We start from the raw sequence: 26902 nt of genomic DNA, 5'->3' as shown, positions 1-26902 counted from the left end.
TTTAAAATAAACGCAGATTGGTGGAACAAGCGACAAGCAACGAGCAATTAACATGAAACCAGCGGGAAATACTTGGAAAAAACAAAACCAAAATGGGAAAAGCTCAAACAGCAAATGCAGACAGACCCACACAAACACATACAGGTCACCCGAAATACATATGTATCTGGAGGGGTGGTGGTGGGGGGATATACTATTTATATGTGTGTACGTGTGAGTTTGTATATATGTACATATATATGTATATATTTTTATGTGCCACAGTGTGGCACTGGTCTTCTCTTCAACGACCTTTGTTCGAAATTTTATACCACGTATCGTATGTGTGTGTGCACGTGGTCCTACTACTATAACCATATATGTGTGTGTGTGTGTGTGTATGTTTTTTGGGATGTGTATGTATTTGCCTTGCTTTTGGCTTTTCTATTTTACCATCGACCCAAATTGCGAGCCCGCTTTTCTCGCACTCACCCGTGAGCTATACTATGTATGTGTGTGTGCAGGACCATGGTGTATCTGTGTGTGTGTGTGTGTGTGTGTGTGTGGGGCACACGCAAACGTGGCTGTTAACGACGTTTCAAGCTCTCAACGTCGACGTTTGTCGTGTGGGTGGGCCCAAGCCCCAAGCCCGAGCCCAGTCAGACCCTGAGCAAAAAGCGAGAAAGGAAAAGAATATAAAGTTAAGTAAAGACCTCGACCTAAACGGCAGGCGTCCAAAAAATATACAATAAACATATCTACCATGTATGGATGGCTGTGTATGCAAACATTTTGAAAAATGATTGAGAAAAAACAAAAACAGAGACAAGAAACAAGAAACAGAAGCAGAACACACAAAAAGAAGCACAAGCCGAGACGCGGAAAACGAGTTGGCCGAAAGGAAAATCCCAACCCCCCACCAAAAAAACGGAGCACGCACGGAGCGCCTTAAACACAAAATTTAAATCGATAAATCAAAATGCCAACAACAGGAAAAAGCAACCACAGTACGTCGAAGGAGGTGAATGGTGGAGCAGGAGCACGAGCAGGAGCAGGAGGTACTGGCAAGGACGTGTGAGTTGCATGCTAAAAGCCACGAGAAACGATGAATGTGAAGGGGTAAGGGTAGGGGTAGGGGTATGGAGGGTTGGCTCAGCAAATGGCTGCTTCGTGTGTGGGTGGCAGGAAGTCGTTTCCTTCCTTCCTTCTACCAGTTTTTCCCCACTCTTTTTGTTGCTGCTGCTGCTTTGTAGGCTTCTGGGGTCCTGAAATGACAACATTTGCCCGCCTTTTTAATTATTGACATTCCGCTCAACCTCCTCTACTCCCCCCGCACAACCACAGACAAATACATACACACATTCCATGTCCTTTCGGTCCACCCATTGCTTGTGGCCACACTAATTGTCCCTCGCTGGCCCGATTGTGTGTTTGTGTGTGTTTGTGTTTGTGTTTGTCTGTTTTGGTCCCCCGACTGTGATTCGGCATTAATTTCAATCCAAGCTGCAACATGCAGCACAATTGGATCACTTCTGGACTTTTGGCCACTCCGTTCCCCCTGGGGACTGACTCAGCTAATCGGATAAACCCTGCAAGCCCTGCTGTTCCCAACAGGAATAATCGGAATCGCAGTACCCAAAAAACATACACACACAACACAGTTATGATTGGATATTCCACAAAAACCCCGAGTGAGCCGTGATTCGAGGGGTGATTCATGATTGAGGGCCCCCGAGGGGTTCGACTGCTGTTCATCTCGATATCAATGACAGGTGCACGCTTCGTTATCATTCGCTGATTCATTCAAATACGGGGATTGCGGTATATCCGACTGTCTCTGGGAAACCGGTTATCAAATGTGCAATCCGTAGTCTGGTCTCAAATGTGTCGAATGGCACTACTACGCCAACAAATGCGTAAGCAAATCGGAAACCGAAACCTCTCGAGCATATACTAGATCAAAATTTGTTCAATTATGTAAATTTTTTAAGTGGATATTGTTTATGTTTGATTAAAGCAGCACTGAAGTGAATGAGCTAATCAGTTTCCACTCAAATCAGTTTCCATTCAAAGCCCTATATCATGAAACACTCTAAAGAAACTTATCTTATCGGAGAAAAAGGTTTTGCTATGTTAAATTTAGACACACTGATTTGTTAATCAATGATTTTCAGACATCAGTTTGCATTCTAAAACCATATAACATTCCATATCACATCTTAATGAATCGAAAACGAATCGAATGAGCAAAAAACCGATTGGAATTTTTAATATTTGTAGAAGTTCGTCTAGAAAAACCTTCATTGAATCATTGAGAAATATCGTAAGTCGGGTTTTCATTACTCTTTGGGGACTACGCCGTGAGTTCAGAATTAATTCATGGGTTTTTTGCTTGAATGACAATGTTTTGCACTCGAAAAACTTTCAAATGAATCTCTAACTAAGTTTCCAAGAGATCTCTTTTATGCATGGGGAAACTTTAATGTGTCCATAAATTCTTGAAAGTTGTGAAAATTAGTTGAAGAAATGTTGCCTCATTAAAGTACGAAGCCTTTTCAGTTTATGCCGTTTATGTAATGAGTGTAATTCTATTTGAAATTGGGTCAAGCACATGGTGTATGTTATGGTATGGTACTGCTATTCTGTTTGCACTTCTGGGGCTGGATCCACAACGGTATTGCCCAGGGGACGAAACGGTTTGATTAGGCTAAAATGCGGCCCACTCATGTGTGTGCTTTTTGGGGGCCAAAAACTATGCCAAGTTATGGTAGCCATAACTTTTGAAAGTGGCCCCAAAGCAAAGGTAGCAGCAAGGGTTGCCGTCAGGCAACCTTCATTGACAGCTGCTCATAGCCGTGATAAAACTTTCTACGGCAATCCTTAAGTGCGCCCCCGGCTCTCCTTCCTTCCCACTTCCACTGCCACTTCCACCCACTGTTTATTGAGCACACTGCGGCAGGGCTGCTAGAGAGACTAGAGACGAGGCTGGCCCATGCCTGCATTGATTCAACAGCCACTTGACAACCCTGGCTCTGGCTCTGGCTCTAGCTCTGGCTCTGTCTCTGGCTGTATGTTGCATGTGCATTGCACGTTTCGCTTGCTTTCGGTCTGATTTTGGCTGGTCTAATCGATTCCCCAGAGCCACCTTGAAACTCTTTCACCGCCGTGCCGTTCCGTTCTGTTCCGTTCGTGCCAAAGCGCGCTGTCTCTCTGATAAATTAGCAGCTGCTTTCGCGGCAGACTAGAGCCAGCGAACACTGCGGGTCAGAGCGAAGCGTGAAAACATGCGGACACTATCGTACCACACGTTCCACAGAGTGTTTCTACCCCTCGTACCTCTCGTAGTGCTGTGTGTGTGTGTGTTTGCTAGGGGCCGCTTCCGATTCGGGTGCTACGAGCCTCCATAATGAACTTCCGGCCATGGCAAGCGCTTTTTTCTTGCTTATTTTCTTCTTTTTCTATTAACTTTTACTATTACTTTTGTTGTTGTCCCATCATTGGTGGGTCCTGCCACTGCTCCTGCTCCTGCTCCCGTTCTCGTTTGTGTAATTTTCGTGCGTTTGTTCAGCCGTGATTTATGCACATTGATGACGTAGCGGAAAGGAAAGCCTCTCTCTTCACGGGCCAATGGGTCTTATCAGCCACCCCCCCTAATGACGTTTAACCCATTGGGAGCTCGAAAGTTGAAGAAGAATTCCACTCGATCTATCAAATAATACTTTTTATTGCTTTATCATACATAAATATTCATGGGGGGCCTGGATTTTGGTTTGAGTTTGGGTCGGGGGAATTGGAATTTTGCCAATGGAATTTCACTTTCTTGTGTGTGTGTGTTCACTGTAGCTCCTTCTCCTGGCTCTTAATGGGTTAAGTTCGTCGATTAAGGCATCTGCTCCTCCTCCGATTTTGCATCTTCTGCCTCTCTCTTCTAGAAGTCTCTCTTCGTCACGCGATTCCAGCCACTCTCGTATCGCTCCACCTCGAAGAAGTTGCCCAGGGTCTGTGGAAGATTCTTGGGCTTCGCTTCGGTTCCCATTATCCGCGGAGGCGTATATCGTTTGGGCGTGGCCGCTGTAGCCGCACTCCCCGCCTGCTTAATGCATTTCGCTGCCGTTTCCGCTGCCGCTGGGGTGGGGCTGGGGCTGGGGCTGGCCGTGGGCGTGGGTGGCGTTGCGACCTGTGTATGCCACTCGTAGATGCGCGGCGGGGCAGCAGGCGACCTCAACTGCAGCTGAATGGTTGCCCGGCTAACGAAGAGCGGCTCCTGGCCGTAGCCATGGCTGGCACTGTGACGGGTGGGACTCTGACTGACTGTGGCTGCCATCTGGGCGAATCGGGTTCCACTTTGCAACTGATTGCGAATTCAGAATGCGAGTGCCAGGCCAGAGGCAGAGGCAGCGGCAGCGGCTTGTTTGCTCTGTGGTTTTGTTCTCTTGTTACGTTTCGTTTTCGGTTGCTGCTCCGTAAACAACGCGTCTCAGTCGCACGATGACGCATCCACGAGATGGGAGAGTGCTGTATGTGTATGGCGATGGGAGCCACAGAGGAGACTATAAAACAAGTCACGATCCGCGCACAAAAATTGTTCATTGATTGGCCACAAAACTGTTAAGTGAATGAAGATGTGACGAGCCTCCTAAGTACAGCAATTCCTCAACGAAATTTTAGCTCTCGTGAGCAATCACGCGACCATCGCCAACTGCAGTACAGTCATCGCATAAATTAGCATATGGATGAGGATAGAACATGTCTGAATCAGAAGGAACAACTTCTTCTCACATCTCAATGTGTATATTTTCTTCATAGTTTCAATCTCAAAGTGCATTCGTGCCTTGTCACGCGCCTTCGTGTCTTGTCACGCTACCATCCCTAGGAACTGAGTTTTTGCCAGCTTTCTAAGATTTCTTAGCTTAAATATTGAATGAACACTGATAAGAACACGTCACTCCCCCGCTATCTAAAACAAATTTATTCTGCAGTGTTCCACCCCCACTCTCTCTCCCGGTGCTTATCACGCAACCACCGCTAGCATATGTGCTCTAGAAGCTTTCTGACTCTGGGCTCTGAGCACGACTGCCGCTGCCGCTGCTGGTGCTGCTGCCTGCAGTCGCTTAGTCAAATTGTAGTGCCATTTCAAGAACGGCACTCGAAACTGGTTTGAGGGGGGGAACTGAGAGACTGGGACAACAGGCAGCCGTCGAGGCAGACGCCCACATGGGCAATGGCAATAAATAATCATAAGCACAACAAAAAAGAATACAAAACAATATTTAATAGTCATTATTTGGTTACCTTCGCAAGTGAACCCAATAACAATTTGATGACCAACTTCGAGGTTCTCTGATTAGATCTGCTTGCCTTTTACCCCTAGATTCTTAGAGCGAATCTTTATGATTATTATTCATTTTGAATGAAAGGAAGAGTTTGAAAAGAAGTTTTATCTCAAAGTCCCACCACAAGAAATATCTTTTTAATGACAGTTATGTGTGGCATAATGAGTAATGAGTCGCTTTAAACCGATAAGAGCGAGTGGTCCTTGCTAGATGATTCATATGAGGCGATTCTTCAGTTTAGTTTCCGATACCATTTGCTTTCTTCTTAAGCCGCTAACCCAATGATTGACCAATTCATAACAGAATGAGTGTGTAACTGACATCAAAAGAGTCTGGTTACCCAAGCACGGGGGGCCTGGGCCGATGATCCACTTTTGATATGCAGGGCACCGGCGTCGACCCACGACACTCACCCAGCCGAAGGCACATAGGCTTCAGCCTTAAAATTGAAAAATTTCTAGAGGCGTCGCTGTCGTCGTCGTCGTCGTCACTCATCAAGCATTTGGCAGGTGATTCATTAAAATCATTCATTTGTGGCTCATGCTCCCAGCGGGCATCGGGCTTGGGGTCTCGAGTGTCCCGCCCCGCCATCCTCACCCACACGTAAAGGTGGGTTAATTGAGTGGGTGTGGCGGCGGTGGGGTACGTTCTCCGTTCTCCGTTAGCTGCATGCAAATGCGACAGAATCAGGAACCGGTTCTAGAGTAAATTTCTTTGTCTGTCTGCCTGTCTGTCTATTTGCCTGTCCCAGATCTGACCTCAAAGTGAGTCAACCTCCGTGTGGAGTGCTCTAATTCCGTGGTGACTCCATCCCAGCGGCTCTAATGAGGCCCTTCCTTGGACTCCTTACGCATTTTGCGGCGCCACAAGAATTTATAGAAGATAAACAAACTGTGATAGATCCCGCGGGGTGTGTGTAAATATGCAATGAATCAGTCAGAAGTCAATGCCGACGATCGACGACGACGAGCCACGCGAGCGATTAAAGTCGCGTCAATTATTTGCTCGGCACACGCGCCAAAATGATTGCTCAAAGTGCAAATGATTGATAAACATTTACATTACCAACATTTACCATTCAACATCCCCACAACTACAGTCAACATATCTACTATACATCATCATCATCATCATTGACATCGGAATCAACATCGACAGTTGGCAGCGCGAATAAGTGCAATTTGTTAATTGTTGCAAAGTGTGCTGGTGCATAATTTACTCTAAAGATAATTGCCCATGAAAATCGCTGCACACAAAAGGTGCCGCTTGCAGCAAGGGAGTTCTGTTCAGGCAGTGTTTCCAAAAGGTCGAGCCACTTAATTGAGGATGTCTCATGGGGATGGGGCAAAACTATTAAAGGTAAAGGTCAGTAAAATGACAAATTTGTCAGTCAACGGAGGAAGACGATTTCATTACCGCTAGCTACTGTTATGACTAAGTAAATACATTTTCCAAATTCTTAAGGGAATGAGAAAGGATGCCCCGAAGCTACCTAAATGTCAGACAAACTCTAACCTTATTTTTCTCCCTTTTTTGCAGACACTCACAGCGAGAATTCGACAGTCACGAAAACGCCACTATTCCCGAAAGATCTGTTCACGAAAGAACAGCTTGAAAACGGCGCTGTCATCCTGCACATCATTGGAGTAATCTATATGTTTGTGGCGCTGGCAATTGTCTGCGATGAATTCTTCGTGCCTTCCCTTGACGTAATCATTGAAAAGCTCGGCATTACAGACGATGTGGCCGGCGCGACTTTCATGGCGGCGGGTGGCAGTGCCCCCGAGCTCTTCACAAGTGTGATTGGCGTTTTCGTGTCGTTCGACGACGTTGGCATTGGTACAATCGTTGGTTCTGCGGTCTTCAACATACTATTCGTGATCGGGATGTGCGCTCTCTTCTCGAAGACTGTGCTCTCCCTCACCTGGTGGCCCCTCTTCCGCGACTGCTCATTCTACAGCATCAGCCTCCTGGTGCTGATTTACTTCTTCCGCGACAATCGCATCTTCTGGTGGGAGGCCCTCATCCTGTTCACCATCTACATCGCCTACGTGACCTTCATGAAGTGGAACGTCGAGGTGGAGCAGTGCGTCAAGAAGTTGATTACCAAAAACAAGGTGACTCGCGTCCGAAGTACAGATCAACTTATGCCAGCAGTAAGTAGTTGGGAAGTTTTTTTGCAAACAAAAAAAATCAAATCAAATCAATCCAAAAAAAATCCAACAAAATCTCTCTCTCTCTCTCTTGAAAATTTTAACAAAAAAAAAAAGAGAAATTAACAAAAAATAAAAACAATTACAAAAAACGTAAATCAAGAAAATCGTAAACGTTAAAAGAGAAAGCGAAATTGAAAGCCAAAATTTTGTGTGCCAAATGAAAAGAAAAGAATCAAAGAGTAAAACGAAAACGAAGATCCTTTGCCAGGAACGAAATTTCGTTTTTGATTTTCGTTTTGTGTATGTTTTTCCTTCCTTTTTATCCACCGTAATATCCACCCACTAACCACCCATCTGTCCATCTTCCACACCGACCCAACTTCCATCTCCATCTTTCTCCCCGAAACTCATTCAAGCTGTTGGCGCGTGCCAGGCAGTAACCAGTTGGCAGGTGTTTAAGTTGCTATGACTAAGGGCACACAACACCTCGGGTTGCTCGTGGTTGTTTTTGCAATCGCAGATGAAACGTCCGTGACTAAGAGATCTTTACAGTGACATTGAAAGCACGACTCAATAACTCAGCATCAGCCTCTGAGTGGCCAGAGTTCGACTCAAATTTCACCTGTGACACTGCAATTCGAGTGAGTTCGATCCGAAAACAGGTCCAGGAACTGAAAGCGACCCACTCTCCAGTACCTTGACCCACTTTTGGTTTCATTACAAATTGAAATCGGAAATGCGAAGTCAAATTTATTTCTAGACCCATCTTTGGGGTCTTTCCCCCCCCCAGAAAACCGGTTTCTTCTAGCGTCTAGGGGAAATATTTATAATATATAGTAAATATCAAACCGGTTTAGGGTTAGATGAGGTTATTTTTACACCTGATGGCGCATTTTAGATCCTACAGAATAACATATATAAATGTAAATAATATGGAGACGTCAGTTTGATCCGTTACTCACATCTACGTCTATACATTTTCTAGTAGATTCTCATAGTTGTCACCTAGACTATAATAATAGGGTATTCGCACGTAAGGATCTCTTGGGTTTGTAGAAACTTTCTAGAACCAAAACATCTGCCAACTGGTTGGTATCCCCGACTGCGTTCCACATCCAATTTCTATCAACTCTTATGATTATTCCTTATTATTGAACTATAACTATTCTTTTAAATACTCTTTCTCTCGATCACTAGTTCAACTCCTTATTTTCTTCTTTAGTACTTAGCTTCGAGTCATTTGTTAGTCAAAAGTTTGATTTGCTATGCCGTCTTTCGACTTGAACACCCTTAACACCCTAAGAGACACCCACACACCTAAGCAGACACACCCCCAGACACTCACGTACACAGCTGAGACCACACACAAACACACACACCTACACAGGCATACACTATCTCCTCCTCACACGATCACAATCCGTAGAGAACAAAAATCTTCTTCTGCATGGAAAGTAAACTAAATCTAAAGCCCCAAAAAGAAACTTTGCACACAGCTCGAACTTGATCTTGAGCCGAGACATAAACCAGACGTCGTCCGTCGCATGCAGAGTGCAAGTGAGTGAGAGCGGAGTGAAAGAGTGAATGAGTGAGAGAGAACGCGTGCGCATGCGTAGAACAGTTTTGAGTTGTATTTTTGTTCATTCTACGCTTCTTGCTCTGTACAACACATCCATCCATCTCGTTCGCACACATATTTCATTTGCTGTAGCTCACAGTTTCATAATATGGCGAAAACTGTGCTAACTTTGCTACAAGGGAATGGTATCCTCTGGGATAGAACTTTAATAACTTCACTCTGCTGCGAAATGGGAAACATATCTGCTTGATTGATTCATTTGGATTGCGGTCCCTCAAATGATAAGTCTTTCGAATAATATAAATTGAAAATTGTTCTCTCTTTATTATACATAAATAACGGCATATGACACATATGCGATTCGATAATTACTCACATAACAACTGGGATTCTTACGACTAATAATAAATATCCATATGTACATAAAACATAATAATTCGCTAACTAAAGTTCACTCGAACTCTTTCTGCTGCAGGAAGAGCCTTGTGCTGTGATGATTGACTAATTTCGTGGGCATTTCGATTGTCTTTTCGATCTTTGGGTTGTAGCTTATACTTGGAATGGATCTCGTTATCCTTCTCCATTATCCTTCTCTATACCATGTCTGGATGTCTTGGCATGAGGACCTTTGGCGACATGATCACACCTTGGTTGTAGACATTCGGCGGCTGCATAGGCACTGGCGGTGCACTTCTTAGACTGGGACTCGGACTGGCGTGGACCTGGGCGTGCTGCAACCTCGGCAGGGTGGCACTCTGTAGCGGTCGTGTCTCGTGCTTGACGTGAATGCGGGCCAAATCGCTTTCGATAAGCAAGGGATTGCTGATGGTCCGTATCATCTTGGGTGTCATTGGCCTTTTCTTGCCACTGTCCACAGTGTCAATGTTCTCCGTGGATACAGCCTGGTAGTGGGACTTCTTGCTTAGGTTAGCCTCGGGGTCGTCTTGGGTCTTCTTCAGGTTGTGCCACATCTGGATGTCGCAGACCTTGAGCTTCATGTAGATGAAGATCACTATGCGGTAGAGGATCACGTATCCCACCATCAGGCAGAGGCCAAAGGTGCAGTGCTCGGCCACGGTGTCCAGCAGGTGATTCATATCCACCTGGATTATGTTCTTGTCCTTGCATATCTTGTAGACCGCTGGCGTGATCACCATCCAGTACAGCAGCACCACAATAAGTTCGATAATCCTTTTCTGAAACATTCTCGCTGTGGTTGTTGGTTCTTTTCGATGTTGGTTCTCGATGGTTCCGCGGGGAAGGAGAGCGCGCGCGCTTTTCAGAGCTCGATGCGGTTCGGTTTAAGCTTCGTTACTAAATGATGCACGGAGTGCGCAAAAGCCCGCTATATAAAAAAATTACAACGCCAATCGACCGCAATCGATGCAGTCAGCCAGCGCGGTTTCTACTCGGTCTCGGTCTCCGTCTCACACTCAGACGACGAAGCTCTGAAGTCTGAGCGAAGCTCTAAGTCGTTGGGGCTCGCTTCGAGTCGAGACAACGAGCGGCGGTCATGCGATCAGCGATCAGCGATCAACGATCTTGTGTATCAGCCTCGTATGGCTTTATCTTTAAGCGTTCACTATTCCAAACACGGATTGTATGTAAACAAAGTATGCCTACGTCAAAATCGAGTCCCCAGTACCAGGAATATCAACGGTTTTTCTTGGAACTGGTTTCGGGGTCGCCCTGCTACTTCTTCCGATTCCCATTGCATTTCATTTCAAATAACGACAAACAGGTTGAGTGACAAATTGAGCTCAAGTGTGAGTCGAATCTCATTTATTGTTTGTTTGCTTTACAATTTGCATTTCTTAGATCATTTGGTAAGCCTCTCAGGTCGGTCGCCCTCTTGATTCGAATACTCGAAAACAGCAGGCGAAATTTTCAAGCTGTTGAATTGAGTGTTTTTTTTTTTGAAAATTGTTACTGAGAATGATTCATGCTGGACTTAAATAATTCATTATGTGATTTAAGCGCTTTGGTAACTTACGTTGCCCTGCTGTCTGCTGTCCCTATCCAACACAGAGTCTGTCTTTGTCTTTACCTCTGTCTCCGATTGGGTGATGAATTGTCGATATTATAAAATACTTTCAACGTGATTTCATGCACGGGCTGCAGCTCCGGCTCTGGTTAATACAGATAGTCCACCATTAATTGTGGCTAATTTTATTTGTCAAAATCAATCAGAACCAGCTGACAGATCTTTCTTTAGTACGGGTTCAAGGTGATTAAGAGAGAGAGTTCTTTCTCTCTCTGCTTTGAGATATTCCCTCTGTTTGGATCGCATTTCGCAGGTGTCTTCAGGTTTTGCGTCAGAGACGAGTGAGTTAGTCCGAAACGTGAATGAGTGGCTGGTGGGGTTAGAAATCCCATAGTGTATGGGCTACGATCAACAACATGACTGGGCATTAATTAGCATTCTAATCGGATTGGTGGGGTAGTTCACCTGGCACGAGCCACTCCGACTCGTCAATGGTCAAGTGGTCTGATCTTGACTTGCCCTACACCTGCTTCAGCTTCAGCTTCAGCTTCAGTTGCAGTTCCAGTTCAATTCATGAATGGAGTTACGAAAGACTCGTTTTCCAAGCGAACGTACGAGTTCGGGTGGTACGGGGGTATATGTAACACCAATTATCATCTCGTTTCCATTCATTCATTAGAGTCCCCATTAGTCACCTTCCCCTCCACACACACATACCCATTATATGTAAATATAGTTGTAATATATATGTAGTACATACATATGTATATGATTAGTGCCTGCACTTGTTTACACCTACCACCGATACCGATCCTCCCCTCATCTGCCTGTGCGCTTCCTTCGCTAATGTGCCAATTAATTCGCATCAATTGAAAAGTATTTTTCGGTTTTCAGTTGTTCTCTGACAAATGTTTTTCCAAATGTTTTTGTGTTTTATCTGTTTCTTTTTGATTATAGTGAAGGCAAAATGAAATACAACAAAACTTCCCACTGCGCTTTGACAAATATCAATACAGATATCGTATATAAAAATATATATGTGTATATTTTGTTTGATCTAAAAAAACAAAGAAAAAAGTAAAGAAAAACCCAAAAAGAAAGTCATTCAAAAGCTTGTATGTATAAAAACCCAACAAAAAATGTTGCAACAGACAAACAGAAAAATTTCAACGACCAAAAAAAACGAAATGTTTTATTCATTACATATTTTGTTTCCTCATCCTCGAACTTATCGTTTTGATTTTGTAATAAGTTTAAGAATCGTTTGGATCCCTCCTCTGAGGCCCTGAGGCCTTCCTTCAAGCATGCCCCGATGCTACAGCTCCACGACCCACGAGAGCCTATGTTCTGTATATAACACACAGATCCAATCCAACTGTTTAATTTGTTGCACAAAAACCCTACTCCAATCCAACGACGATGGCAGGCAATCCTAGTGTTCCTCAATGTTCCAGCGACTTGCGATCTATCTAAGGAACTCTCATTGGACTATAGATAGATTATTCAGTTGATCAGATCTTAAGTGGTCCGTGTATCGAATCGTATTGTGTTGGATGTTGGGTGGTAAATCGTTTATTTTTTTCGACATTTGTCTTGAGTTTGACATTCATTGAGTTCTGTTCCGTTCGGTTTTCGTTTCAATGTCTTGAGTTCTGTTCAGATATTGGCTCCCAACTAACTTGCACTTAACGATTCGATTAGTCCTTAAGCTGAACACCAAACAAACATCAACAACTACAACAACACCAACAAACAGCCAGCAACAACAAAAGCAAATCACAGCCAGAAAACAACAAGAAACAGATACATAAATACATACATGCAACATGACAAAAGATAGACAAAAGCTACGACCACTACTACTACTACTACACTCAACTTGTAAATTTATACAAATTGCAATAATAAACTTTTCTTCTTCTTCTTTTCACCTTTTTCTCGAATAATGCTTACCAAAAAAATACCAAAAACCAAATCTGAAAACCATTACACCGCTCTCTCGAAACTCGAAACATGAAACTTGAAAACTCAAAACTGAAAACTCAAAAAACGAAACAATAATCCGTAATAATCTGTAATCCCCGTAATCTCCCCGTAACTGTGTGTGTAAACCCGTAACGTAACCGTACCACTACCATCCACGTACCCACGTCCATCCGTTCTTGTTCTTCGTTCCACTTCAGGGTAATGCGGCAAACTCATCGGAAACCTCAATGGCCACCCAGCCGGGCGGCTCGGTGACATCGCGTGCGGCAAGCGAGACGCGCTCTGGGCCGCACGGCTCGAGCAACGCGGGCGCTACAGGTAATAGCAGCGGTGGTGGCACCTCGGGTAGTACACAGACCGGTGCCAAATTCCGTCATGGCCTATTACAGCTAATGATACACACGATAGATCCACTACACGATGGTAAGTTCTTCAGTTCTTTGAGTTGTTGCCACAGTGTGTTTTGCACAAGTCAAGCCTAAAAAAAAAGCCTAATGCCTAACAAAATACTAATATGAGAAAAGAAAACCCAACCAAAAGTACCCCTAAGTCCCCAATCAGCCCCTGCCAAATCCCAGTTCTAATCCACAATCCCACCTACCTACCACCACGCTTACATCCAAAATAAGATAAAAACAAATGCAATAACATATATCTCAACTACGCCAAACTCTACTCTATATACTCTACTATATATACCTTCTGTAACTTCACCTTTACCTTCCACCTCCCACCTGTACCCTGTATCTGTATCTAAAGTTATGTTCAGTTTTAGTTCCTTTTGAAAAGTCTGTGTACATTCTGTGTTCTTCTAATTGGATGTTTGACTTGCCAGCCAGGAGCTTCTCCTTCTGTGCTTTATTTTGCTCATTCTGTATCCATATCCATATCCGTAACTATATCTGTGTCTATTTCAATTTCTATTTCCATTTCCTTACCCCTAAGTTGCGTACTTGCCTTCGGTTTGTTGTGTTTTCATACTCCTTTTTGTATTCCTTTTGCTTTTCTTTCTTTTATTTTCGTTTCTTTGGGTTCTTATTTCTTTTTTAATGGCGACCTTGGAGCCACTTACCTAATTAGCACGCCAGCCAGTCCCAGACGAAGCGTCGACAAACAGTGCGGATGTCCGTTAAGGGGGGAAGCAGGGGGAAATTGACAGCTTAACCCTTTTGTTTAGGGCTCCGGACCGGCAGGCAGACAGGAGGGACATCCGGCTTGAGCGGAAAATCATTTAAAGGTCAGCCCTGGGACTCGAATTCGCTTTGCCGCTCCCCTTCCCAGACTGATTCAGTTGCAAACCAAAAACCAAAATTTCCAATCACCATTGATTTATTATGGATTAGGCACATTGTAGTAGCAGTGGTCTGTGCATGTACTCGTACTCGTACCCATAAATATGTATGGGATAGACAGACCCAACGTTGAGTCGTTGTTGCCACGGCAATGGCCCACACCGAACGAACAAACAGCCAGGGTCGGCCTTTGGGGCGTGCTCGTCAAGGTTCGCAGGTGCAAAGTGTTAGAATTCGTGTGGAGCCAAGTGGTGGGGGAGCCTACCTCAACGTGGAGTAGGGTCTCCCAGCTATACATTGAGGGAGGTTTCGCTTTAAACTCATGATATCCATAGCTGGACAGGGACTTTAAGTTATCCAATTGATAGATTTTTGACTCAAAACGCATTTATCATTTGAATATTCAAGGAATCCCCGACCCAAAGGGGTTTCACGCTTCGCCTAAAATTTATTCTTTACTTTTGAGTTCCTGCTAATTTATTTTTGGCTTTGCTTTTTTCATTTTGTTGCAAACAACAAAACAAAAGAAAAACATTATCAACTAAAAAAAGAATATATTAAAACAAAAGAGAGACAAACAAGAAGAAAAAAATAAAGAAAAATAACGAAAATATTTTATGTTGTTCAATGTCAGTTTGGAGTTACATTTATACCAACAACAATATATATCCAATATCTATAAATATATATATATACATATGCGTTATATATCTAGCATTAAAAAATGTTATCATAAATTCCTAGAGTTTTTGAGCGCAGCTCAATGGCATACGTACTTGCGAGAGATACAATATATGTCTTTATACATAGGTATGCCGTAGTACCTATGGAATTGTCTGTGGATTGAGTTGAGTTGAGTTTGACGCGTGACACAAACAAAACAATTTATTGGATTGTACATATATTAACTATGCGTTGTCAATGTTGTATGTGTTAATCGTAATCGTTATTGTAATTGTAATTGTTATTGTTAACGTAATTGAAATTGTAATTAGTTAGCAACTAGTACAATTGGCTCGCTGGCAGCAATGCGGTTCGATTCGAAATTGGCTTCCACTTGGACCTAGGCTAAGGCTTAGGCATAGGCTCTCATACAACTCACTTCGTCCCACAACCATCCCCATATCCGAGTATATTTAGTCGCAAGAGATCATTCAAAAAAACAATCAACTCGCTCGCTCCGGCTCGGGCTGCATGTGCGACTAGTCGAGCGGGTTGTTTTTGCATAGGTTTTTGTCTAGGTATCGCTTTATGTCACCTATGGAATGTTTGTCTAATATTTTTGTGTATTTGCAAGTTTATTTGTCTATGTGCGCGCGTTGTATGGGAATTGTGTTTTTGGGGCTTGGCAGCACTTGGTGGAAATCCGGCAAAGAACCAACCCGATCAGAACCGAACAGAGCGGAAGCCATTCTTATGGCAATGATCCCAATAATCAATAATTGTGTGTGACCCAAAAGCACAAGTACCATCATACCACATCTCTTAGAAGTGTGCTTTTGCTCCGTTCCATGTATGAGCATGTTCTAGGTCTGTATTCAAAAGATAGTCATCAGAGTCCGACCCCCTCATACATACCCACACTTACTGTACACACTCACATGCCAATATATACTGTAGATATGTAAGTTAAGCTATGATATAAGTCGATTGAATCGTGTACATATATACACACATATGTATATGTATATACTAACTGGAGCAATGTTAGATAGGGGGTCCTTCGAATAGCCATTTAGTCCGACGATCCCCTTAGGAAAAAAATCAATTGAATGATTACTTCATGCCGCATTGACAACAACAAACAAACAATAAAAAGTAATTCTAAAAATCCATAAGAAAACCCCCGTCCGATCCCCAAGCATTAGCATCCAACATCCAGACCGATTAATAATAATACAAATCTCTTAGTGCAAAACACAAGTTCACACTCAAAACATCGATCGAGAATCGATCGAAAAGTTAGACCAAATACCCATGAGACTCTGACTCTGACACGGTAAATATCAGTAGTGTTCTCTAGTCTAGATCTAGTTACTATACATAGCCATAGATGTAGTCATAGTTGGCTTAAGAATCCCCCGCTACTGTCCATTACCCCAGCCCAATGTCCGCTCTTTCACAATCAATCTACTCTGCTGCTCTTCCGCTATGCTCTGTCATCCCTATACTCTCTCCATAGACTAGACTACTTACTACTCGTATATCGTATCTCGTATCTCGTATATCCCTCCCCCCTACTTATTCGTACTAACTACGAGCAACCTCCAAAGCTGTTTCGCAACTGACATCAACATTTTGTATAAAATATTTTCAATATACCTACCATATAGATAAACGTATAAACGATATATGCGTACTATGAACGATCCAATCCAATCCAAAGTACCCTTTGGGCTAGGCCCTAAATTTGTTTGTAAATTAAAAAATCTCTAAGAAAGAAACTAATTCTGAAAACCGAAACTGAAACTCGTAACTGGGTTAATTCGTTTATTTCTGATTTTAATCGATGCAATTTTATTCTTTCTTTTTCTTCTTATTTTCGTTTAATTTTTCGCAAAAAAAAAATACAAAAAAAAATCAAATAAATAAAAAAAACACTTGGATTTTGCGTTCAAAAAACTCCATTCGTTGTGTGCCAACAAAAAATACCAAAAAATACGATACCGAAAATGAAAATCGAATACCAACTACAACAACAACAACTACAACTATTACTACAACAACACCGCTACTCTACTCTGCTACTCGCAACACACAACAACCACACCACCACCACCACCTACAAAACCACCAACAACACCTTCAACACCAACACCACACCACACATGTTGTATTGTGTAAACAACAACCAAAAAAATACTGCATTATTTATCGAAAAACACACCCTACCCAAAAAAAAAACCACACACAATTACAATGACAAAGATGATGTTCCAGGCAAAGTGGACGAAAAGGCAACGCAGCTGCACGCCATTGCCTCGCTTAAGGTGCTGCTGGACGCCACCAAGCCGCAGCGGGGTGGCGCCACCACCTCGGCTGCGAACCACGTCAAGATCAACCTCAAGGAGACCACCCTGGCGGATCGGCCCAATGGGAATATTGACACGACGCTCGATTCGGTAAGTTGTTGTGATCATTTTGCACCCACCGATAATCTATAGCCCCCATGTTCTCCTTCGGGAGGATATATCTGAAACATAATTATATAATGTGCTAATGAATTTATCCTCATGATTTATTTATTTTAGGCATGACTTTTTGGTTTCAATTATTCCTTGATTTTATATGTTCTTTGATTTTCCGTTTGTGATTATCGTGTTTCGTTTACAAAACAAATTGATTGTGTCACACACAATGCGCTGCATTCTTCATACAAGCAAACAATTAGGAATTAAATATATATTGTATTGAATATCGTAAATCGGAATTGAGTTCGTTAACCATTCGTCGTGGTATACGTGCCTGAATATCGAAGAGATAACTCGTGTATTTCGTACAAGATAAACTTGTAATATCGGAATTTCATTATCGTTAATCGATTATTGTCTAGAATTTAAAACCCTATAGACACGGGTTTAGCGACCAGTTCACGCGCTCTACAAAAATGTACACACAATTTCACAATTCTAACTGTTGGCATGTTTCCCTTACATGGCTAATTGATTGATTGACTGACTGATTGATTGATTAACTGGTTGATGCAACGTTTGAACTGATTCTAAGCTAAACTAAAAAAAAATGGTGTGTTCCCTACAACTCATCCACCTATTCGTGCATATTTGATGTTCTGTCCCCTCTTTTCTGCCCTTCAGAAATTCCCACCCAATGTGTGTTTACTCTTCGATGTGTTTCTTTTTTTCATTTATACGTTTTCAATCCGTGTTTCTAAAATGTAAACTACATGTGTGTGTAGGTACCAACGAATGAACAAAAAACAAAAACAATTAAAACGAAAGTGAAAATGTATTTATGCAACGTCTATGTGTGACTTTAAATGGATTATTTTTAGTTAATTCTTTAACGATTTGTGTCTGAATTCTTTTCCATTCAACTGTTCCACCCACCCCATCCCCCACCACACACACACACACAAACACCCCCACTATCTCTCACACTCAGACACACAGACACAGGACACTCGCCTCTCTTCCTGTGCGCCTGTACTTTCTATTTCTTTCTTTGTGTATGTTTATGTCTCTCTCTCTCCCTCTTGTCACACAACATTCCCACATCTATCCATCCATCTAAAACAAACAAACAAACAATCTATCTATCTATCTGTGTGTGTGTTTTGTCTTGCCCCAGAAATAATAATAAACAATAAGAATATGAAGAGCTAATTCGGAATAGTGAAATTTTTGCATATACTCGTACCGTATGATTATCGTACCCCCATTTGGAACTCATTTGCTTTGTGTCTTTACCTTACCATATTTTATTTACCTTAACTCGTACCTAGTGTTGATCTCTACCCACAAAATCACAACAAAAGCCGCATATACCTACTATATATGTAGAACAGACAACAGACATTACTCGTACAAATACTTTTAAAGGAGAGCCAAGCGATGCCTTGCATATTACAATTGCCATTCATATTTCACTAATGTGCGGTGCCGCGATGCAGTCATTCCAATGCAAAGTAGTGCCTCAATTGCTGCGCCCCCAAAAAACACCAATCGAACATCAGCGCATACCATCCACACCCCATGACACCCCATGAGACACAGCAGCTCCAGCTCTAGCTCCAGCGTACTTACATATATCGTAATATCGTAATCGTTGGCATTTGGTTTTTAAACGAACATTCTTATGCATAGGCGCAAGCACTTGGCTTTGGCCCCCCCAGGCAGCAGCAGCAGCAGTAGCATTGCATTCCGGATGCTCATTCCACAGCCCCTTGCAGAGGCCATCAAAGTTCTGAGATCATATCTCATGTGTGTCTGTATCAAAAGCAACCTAAAGCTAGATCATCAACCGATCAATATATCATTCCATAAACGATCTGCAAGGGTATGTAGCCTTCGGTTTTCCGAAGATAGAAACCGCTTTCTAGTTGACGTTTTTAATTACTTTTTTGTTTTGGCTCTATCGATTTATGCAAAGATCACAAAGCAAACAAACAAAATTCTGACCCTGCAATAATTAGAATTCGACTCACGATTGACATGGAATATTTCCGAGTTGGGTCTCGCTCTCAAAAGAAAAAAAATCCCAAAAAAAATATATATTTCAAATCAAAATCTATTTCCCACTACAAAAGAAGCAAATTGTGTTTGTGTTTCAACGCTATCTATCCCCACTATCCGTATCCGTACCCGTATGTGTTTGTTATGTGAACCCCGAAACAAATCCCAAGTACACTTATTCTACATACTGCGAACAGTCTTCTCTCTCTTCTGTCTATCCTCCCCCAAGTCTTCTACTATCTGTACAAGTTTAAGTTTAAACGTTTTAACCAAAGTTTTATTTCGATATCTGATCTAAATCCGAGAACTTGAGTGCCAAACAAGTGCCAACAAAGCTTATAATTACAACAATCTGTCTCTCTTTTTATATAATGTGTATAATCTACTCCCAAAATACCTTATATATAAACATCAATTATATATAATATATCTTGAATAATCAACTTAAAGCCATCGTTGAGTGGTCGACGTCCTAGCTGGATTGAGCAGAGGGTCAAAATTCAGACACGCAAATTTAGCATCAAAGTTAGTTTCATGAACAATTTTTATTGATCTCTCTCTCTCTCGCTATCTCTCTGTATCTATCTATCTATCTGTCTGTCGCTCTCTCTCTCTCTCTAAATACTATCTATTTTCAATATATTGCATACAATCTTTATAATTTCTTATTACAAATACTATTACTGTATTGTAACCAACGAAGCTTTTATTTATTTTCAACTCAGTAACAAAAGAATTACCCGACAATAGAGCACGCGGTCTCATGGCACACTCAACCTCCTTGGTAGTGGCCTCGTCATAGATTACATACCAAAGAAATTCATATTATAAATTTGTGCGAAGACATAACATCTGTAAAGTTCCTCAAAATTACTTTTAATCGAGTGTCTCAGGTATAAAAATATTCCCTGGAAATCAATAATTCACTCCAATATGATTAATTAGTCGAAACCGCAGAGCAGCAGCCGTTGCTGATGATAAAGGCTGACTAAAATGTGAAACCAGATCCCGAATCGGAATCAGAATCAGGCCCTATGAGGAGGGGGCCACTGGCCAGGAGCGTGTGCATGTGCCAACCGCAGATAAATTTCCACTTAGAGAACCGTCACCCGCCGCCCACATATCACTTATAGAAATGCTTCAGTGTCGCCTCTGACAAATTACACTCACATCTGTACACTCAGTGTAGAGTAGATCTTAGATCCTATTTAAACTAGTTCTAGCATTTTCTTATAACCAGTTTTACTTTCTACTTTCGTTTACAATTTAACTAATTGACTTGGTAGACGTGTCGTTGGTGTGTTGTTGCACCTGCTAGACAAAATACGAGCATGCCCACTGTACCACTGAGGTACCCACTGTACCGATAGAACTTGCGATGCCGATAGAACTCTGCACGTTTTAAGTCACTCACTCTGTATCGTATCGTATTGTATTTGTAACTTTGATAGAAAGTAAGTGCACCTCTCTCTGTACCACTCTAAGTATTTTGATTGAACGACACTCTGTAAGCCCCCCACACAAGAGGAAACTAACCCAAGAAACAACCTGCAGACTTTTCTCAATTCAAAATCGTAACAAAATTTGTACTATGACCAAAAAGAGTCTAAGTATCTGTGACTCATGCTCATCTGTATACATAGCTCAGACAACTCCATAATTCCACAATTCAAATTGAATTCAGTCTTCGATCCCCGAATCACTCCACTCACTAAGCGAATAACTCGTACTCGTACTCGTACATAAGAACCACACACTCACTCACATACTCACACACACACACACGGCATTTTTACTATATATTTTATATAACAAAAATTCCATATTATATATTATATATATTCTCTATTATAAATACAATAAGTACTATATACAGAGATACTATGCCTATAACTAATGTAAAGAGCAGCAGACAAAAAGCACACAATGTTGAGTCCAAGGGTTCTAATTGAATGTCTCTTGCTCCCTGCTCCCTTCCCGAACCGAAAGGCGCCCGACATCGAGGACGACCCGGAACCCCTGAGCATGGCCTGGCCGGACACGGCGCGTAAGCGCCTCACCTATGTCCTGGTGGCCCCGCTCCTGGTGCCCATGTGGCTGACGCTGCCCGATACGCGAACGCCGCGAGGCAAGCGCTTCTTTCCGGTCACCTTCATCGGTTCCATTGTGTGGATAGCGGCCTTCTCCTATCTGATGGTGTGGTGGGCAAACGTGGCCGGAGACACGGCCCGCATACCGCCCGAGGTACTTTTGCCGATTCCATTATTCCGTTCCGTTCGAAACCTGAACCCGACCGAACCTCAAACTGATTCTCTGTTCACTGTTCTCCTTCTCCGTTTTCGAATAGGTCATGGGCCTGACCTTCCTGGCAGCGGGCACATCCATTCCGGACTTGATTACCTCGGTGATTGTGGCACGCAAGGGATTCGGCGACATGGCCGTCTCCAGCTCCGTGGGCAGCAACATATTCGATGTGACTGTGGGGTAAGTAGTAAATCCATTTCCCAATACGAGACTACTAATAATCCAGCTCCCGGAAATATTGAGAACTAATCTAATATGAATGCATTGCAAGCTTACCGATACCCTGGCTGCTGTATGGCATCATCTACGGTGCGCCCGTTGAGGTGAACTCGGTGGGCATGGTGTGTTCCATAACCATTTTGTTTATGATGCTCGTATTCGTGGTGATGTCCATTGCCTGCTTCCGTTGGCGCATGAACAAGGGGTTGGGCTTTACCATGTTTCTGTTGTATTTTGTCTTTGTCGCAGTGTCGCTGATGTTCGAATACGATGTAATCACTTGTCCCTTCTAAATCTGATGTGTGTTAAGGGGCAAGGGCAAAGACAAAATAGTACCAACGGTAACCGAGGTGTACCAATATACATATACCGCATAGATTTCGAAGAAGATATACATAAATATGTATGTCGAAGAGATTGAGAGCCCAAAACGTGTTGTTTTGATGGGGCAAAATCTCTTTCTCTCATCCAATTAGCTAAATTATATACAAAAGCAAATTAATGAATGAATAACAAATTAATTAACAGTGGACTAAAGCTAAATAATCGAATTGTTAAACAAACACCGACTCAGATGCAGACACAGACACATACATTCACACACATACACACGAACATGCGAAAAACTTAACGTTAAAATGCGAGTTAGTTAGTGCCAGCGTTTCTTTTTCGAAAGACATTTACTTTAAAGTGTTTAGCCGCAGCTTTTTATGCACCCTGTACCCTAAACCCTATATCCCTCTATACTGTACGAACTCTATCGTATCTATCGTCTCTATCTATCTATCTATCTACGATCTACCATGATCAACTACGAGCAACCTTATTAGAAAGAAAGACGAGAACAATGGCTTCCCAACCAATTACTATCTATCTATGTATCCACCTAAGCGTTTGGGTTTAAACTACTCTAAAGGATTAAAAGATAAATATATATCCATAAAATGTATATCTTGGCACAATGGCACCCTCTATACACGATATACAGATACGATAAAGAATAGCGAAGAACCAGCAAACGAATGCTACTACAATTTTTGTCGCTTTTCAGTTGCGTGCTCTACTAAGATTTCTTCTCCTAAAAGCTTTATCCAAGAGCCTCTCTCTAAAACTCTATCTCTAGTTTAGCGACCTATAAACATACATACTACATACGGAATGCGGAGGAATGAATATATACCCTTTCCCCCATATACCCTCACACGAACACTTGCCACTATATATTGACCTACACCACATTACAAACATACCTACATATGTATATTGATTAAGTGATAATTTGCGTACTTATTAAACATGCAAAAGCAAAAAGCGAAACTCTCAAAGTAAGCTACAATTATACTCGAAACTAAAGTCGAATCAAAGCGAACAGAAAGCGAACCAGAGACGAATGTAAGGAATACTTTAAAAAAACATTTTGCTAATGCATTTGCCACACACCCAAAAACAAGCAAAAAAAACCAAAACCAAAGCATTATGATTATCGATTATACTGATTGAAATTCCAAGTCCAAATCCAATTCTAATTCTTATTCTAGTTATGATTATGATTCTAGTTCTGATCCTAATTCTAATTCTAATTCTGCTGGCGTGTAGAACGAGCAGAACCTTAAATTTAAATTTAAACCATATTTATTATAGACTATTTCAAATCCAAAAAAAAAAGAAAAGAAACCAAAACTAATTTCATATACTTACTGAAGAGTCAAGTCCCCCAAAAAGTCAACATATAGATATGAGCATATAAAGATATTGATATATATATATATAAACGACATATAAAACGATATTTAAACGAAATACGAAAGAAAATCAACTTGCTCTCTTTATTTAGAACGTACGTAACATTTTTCTAAACTAAAACTAAAACCCTAAAACTCGTATTAACAAAAAAAAAGGTGGCCGCAAACCGAGCTAAAGCAAATGCATAAAAAGATTAAGCAAAACGAATGGAAGATAACTTAACATAATACGCATACATATATACACCTAAATATATACATACATTATATATTTTATATATAACAGAAAGATAACTTACTATATACATACATTTACATATATATATGCAACAAAAACTATACCTAAGTAGGCAATGTATCTAACGTTTGCATATGGCTCGCAATCAAGTTGAGGAAATGACAGACAGAACAACAAACAAAGAGAAACAAAGATACACCACATCACACACCCATACACAGACACAGACACAACATACACACATAGAACAGAAAGCAATAATTTTTATTACCAGAGATCTAGGAGGAAGCAGTGACATAACTTTATATACATATATATATTGTACACCGATTCGAAGCGCTCGAAGCTGCATATCAAACAGCAGCAGCAGCAGAGCAACTGAAGTTGATGTTGTGGAAGCCATCGGACATAGTTATAAATACACACACATATATATATATGCTGTAATGTAATGTACTTACTGAATAACGCGATATGCAAATGCAAATGCAAGAAATTAACGTAACTAAGTGGCTGCTCTTACACCCCATGGGTGCAGTGCATTCGATTGCACACAGATATATATATATATATATACATATATGTATATATATGATAAAAAATATTATAATTACAAGTATAGAATATGGACAGAAACCAGAGAACACATCTACAGCTGAGAAGAAGCTGAAACAGAAGAAGGGGAGCCAGGAGAAGAAGACATTGTACAAAGACCCTCTCCTACGACAAAGATTAATCAGAAAAATGCTTTCTCTCTCTCGCTGTTTTCATAAGGCACATACCATCCCTGCCGTTCGATGCACTAGTCTAGGGTTGGCTTAGATCTTGGGATGTCCTTCTACGATAGTGTTGGGGTTCTCTAGCATGCCTTAAACCAAACCAAATGTTAATAGGGAATTCCTTACACTACACCTTAAGCTTTCTTGGATCACTCCAATCATTCCCTTCTTAGAGACTTCTTTGCTTTTCGGCTCTCATTATCACACTCTCAACACCAAAACTATTGACTGTATTGTCCATCGATATCATCGATATAATAGATATATCCCAACTAGCAAGCTCACTTCTCACGAGTAGATTGCCTCGGTCACCAGGCTTTAACAGAGACAACTTCCAAGAACAAACAACAAATTAACTTAATCTTTTATACATGCTGTATGTTAAACTAAACAACAAAAAACAAAAGCGGAAAAACCTAAAAAAATATCTTCCAAATTAAATTTAAAAACCAAGTCATACATATATATATTAATATATAGCGAGCAAATACTTGAAAGCTAAACAAACATTCATACTTAACTGAATACATCTTATTAGAACCTAACAAGAAGAACACACACCCAGCAATTACTTGTACTAAAGATTCTCCTCACTCACAACAAAAACACACACAATCACACATATCGCGCCCACTTTTCTCTATAAAAAAAAGGTACACGAAAAGTACAAAAACCTATGTAGGAACTACTACTACAAGTATGCTACGATATCCCAAGAATGTTACTAACTGAATCGAGAAATTGTTAACGAACAGATACATACATTTACATAGCTTTGTGAGGCACTCTTCTCCTTAATGAAAAGCAAATCAAAAGCTAGTCGCAATTAACATTAACACACCTCCCCTCACCCGCCAAGAACCACTAATCCATGTCCCCACATTGCCCCAAAAATCATTACCAAACGCACACAACACACTGAACACACAAATGTCGGAGTGGCCGTAGAAGTCGCGCTTTAAAATGAAGTATATACAAGAAATGTATATATATACACAGATATATATATGAAATTGTTATGGTTATAGATTTTTAACAAGTTGAATAATTGCGTAAAAAGTAAAAAGTAAAAGTGACAAAAAACCAAAATGGAAAATACAAAAAAAAATTGTTGAAACATTAGCAAAAACGTTCATAAAAACATAAACGAAGCGTAACAAAGAGGAGAAAACAAATAATAATAATAATTATAAAAACAAGCAGAAGAAAAGCAAAACGAAACGAAACAGATATAGTAATGCTATATATACTTTATGAAATATTTAACTATGAAAATAAAATCATTGTTTGAAATTAAAGTGAAAAAAGTAAACTTACTAAAAAAAACAGAAGCTGAAATTCGGTGTTTGCTAATTTTGTGTCCCCGACCAAATTTTTAGTTTTGCAGAATAACCCAACCGTAAGTATAGCCCGATTGATTTCTATATTTCCTTCCGATCAATTGGCATTTTAACAACCTTAAATAAGAAGACAGATTCGAAGATTTGTATGAAATTAGCAAACACACAAAACTAAACAAAGCACAGACCATTCGAAAGCATTTCTAGAGATGTGGCCACAGCAATTACTACGAGTACGCTCTCAAGTCAATCACCTATAACAATCGTCTGTAACTGTAACTGAACAACAAAACTACCAGAATAAACACCAAGAAATACTCGTACGAACATAACTTATGCGAACCATCTAACGATGTAACGATCCGACGAACGAACGAACGAAACAAACGAGCACATAATCATTGATTTCAGCTTTAAATAATCTATAAACTAGACTTAAACCTAGACCGTACTACTTATATAGAACACACATATACAACACAAAACAAATATAATTATATATATATTGACTTTTATAAACAAGTACTATATATTACGAGTACGCCAGCAGTGGGTGGGATTTTATTACGCAAACCCGTTGAAAAAGAATTACTTTTTTAATACGAATACAAAATACGAATATTAAATACGAATACGAATACAAAAATATTAAAATAGAACAAGTGAAATGCAATGTATACAATACTCTTATATTCGATTATACAATATTTAGAGACCGTTCAAGTTGCGTCCGTTGTTTATAACACAAGAAACACAGCAAACAATAAATTTCGGCAGCC

General features: G+C 41.1%; 3 protein-coding genes across 10 annotated transcripts in view; 1 reads left to right on the top strand and 2 right to left on the bottom strand.

The window, feature by feature from the left end:
- LOC117900311 (sodium/potassium/calcium exchanger Nckx30C) overlaps window positions 1-25192 on the top strand; it is a 28728-nt gene extending 3536 nt beyond the window's left edge. The window contains exons 2-8 of one of the 8 annotated variants that reach the window (XM_034810640.1): window positions 6852-7468; window positions 13215-13335; window positions 17250-17431; window positions 19952-20026; window positions 21491-21745; window positions 21849-21985; window positions 22077-25192. In XM_034810640.1, coding sequence (XP_034666531.1) covers window positions 6852-7468; window positions 13215-13335; window positions 17250-17431; window positions 19952-20026; window positions 21491-21745; window positions 21849-21985; window positions 22077-22317 — 1628 coding nt within the window. In that variant the 3' untranslated portion in view covers window positions 22318-25192. Of the gene's footprint in view, window positions 1-6851; window positions 7469-13214; window positions 13441-17237; window positions 17432-19951; window positions 20027-21490; window positions 21746-21848; window positions 21986-22076 lie in introns of all 8 variants that reach the window. The other 7 variants (XM_034810638.1, XM_034810631.1, XM_034810635.1 and 4 more) reach the window with 7 other exon arrangements.
- Window positions 3796-4351, bottom strand: LOC117900321 (classical arabinogalactan protein 10). The gene has a single exon (XM_034810653.1). The coding sequence runs from the start codon at window positions 4301-4303 to the stop codon at window positions 3908-3910; it is 396 nt and encodes a 131-aa protein (XP_034666544.1). The 5' UTR covers window positions 4304-4351; the 3' UTR covers window positions 3796-3907.
- LOC117900319 lies at window positions 9609-10369 on the bottom strand. The gene has a single exon (XM_034810651.1). The coding sequence runs from the start codon at window positions 10250-10252 to the stop codon at window positions 9641-9643; it is 612 nt and encodes a 203-aa protein (XP_034666542.1). The 5' UTR covers window positions 10253-10369; the 3' UTR covers window positions 9609-9640.
- Window positions 25193-26902: the final 1710 nt, after the last annotated feature.

Source organism: Drosophila subobscura, chromosome U (genome assembly GCF_008121235.1).
Source record: "Drosophila subobscura isolate 14011-0131.10 chromosome U, UCBerk_Dsub_1.0, whole genome shotgun sequence".
Classification (NCBI taxonomy): domain Eukaryota; kingdom Metazoa; phylum Arthropoda; class Insecta; order Diptera; family Drosophilidae; genus Drosophila; species Drosophila subobscura.
This window is presented reverse-complemented; position numbering and strand designations above follow the sequence as displayed.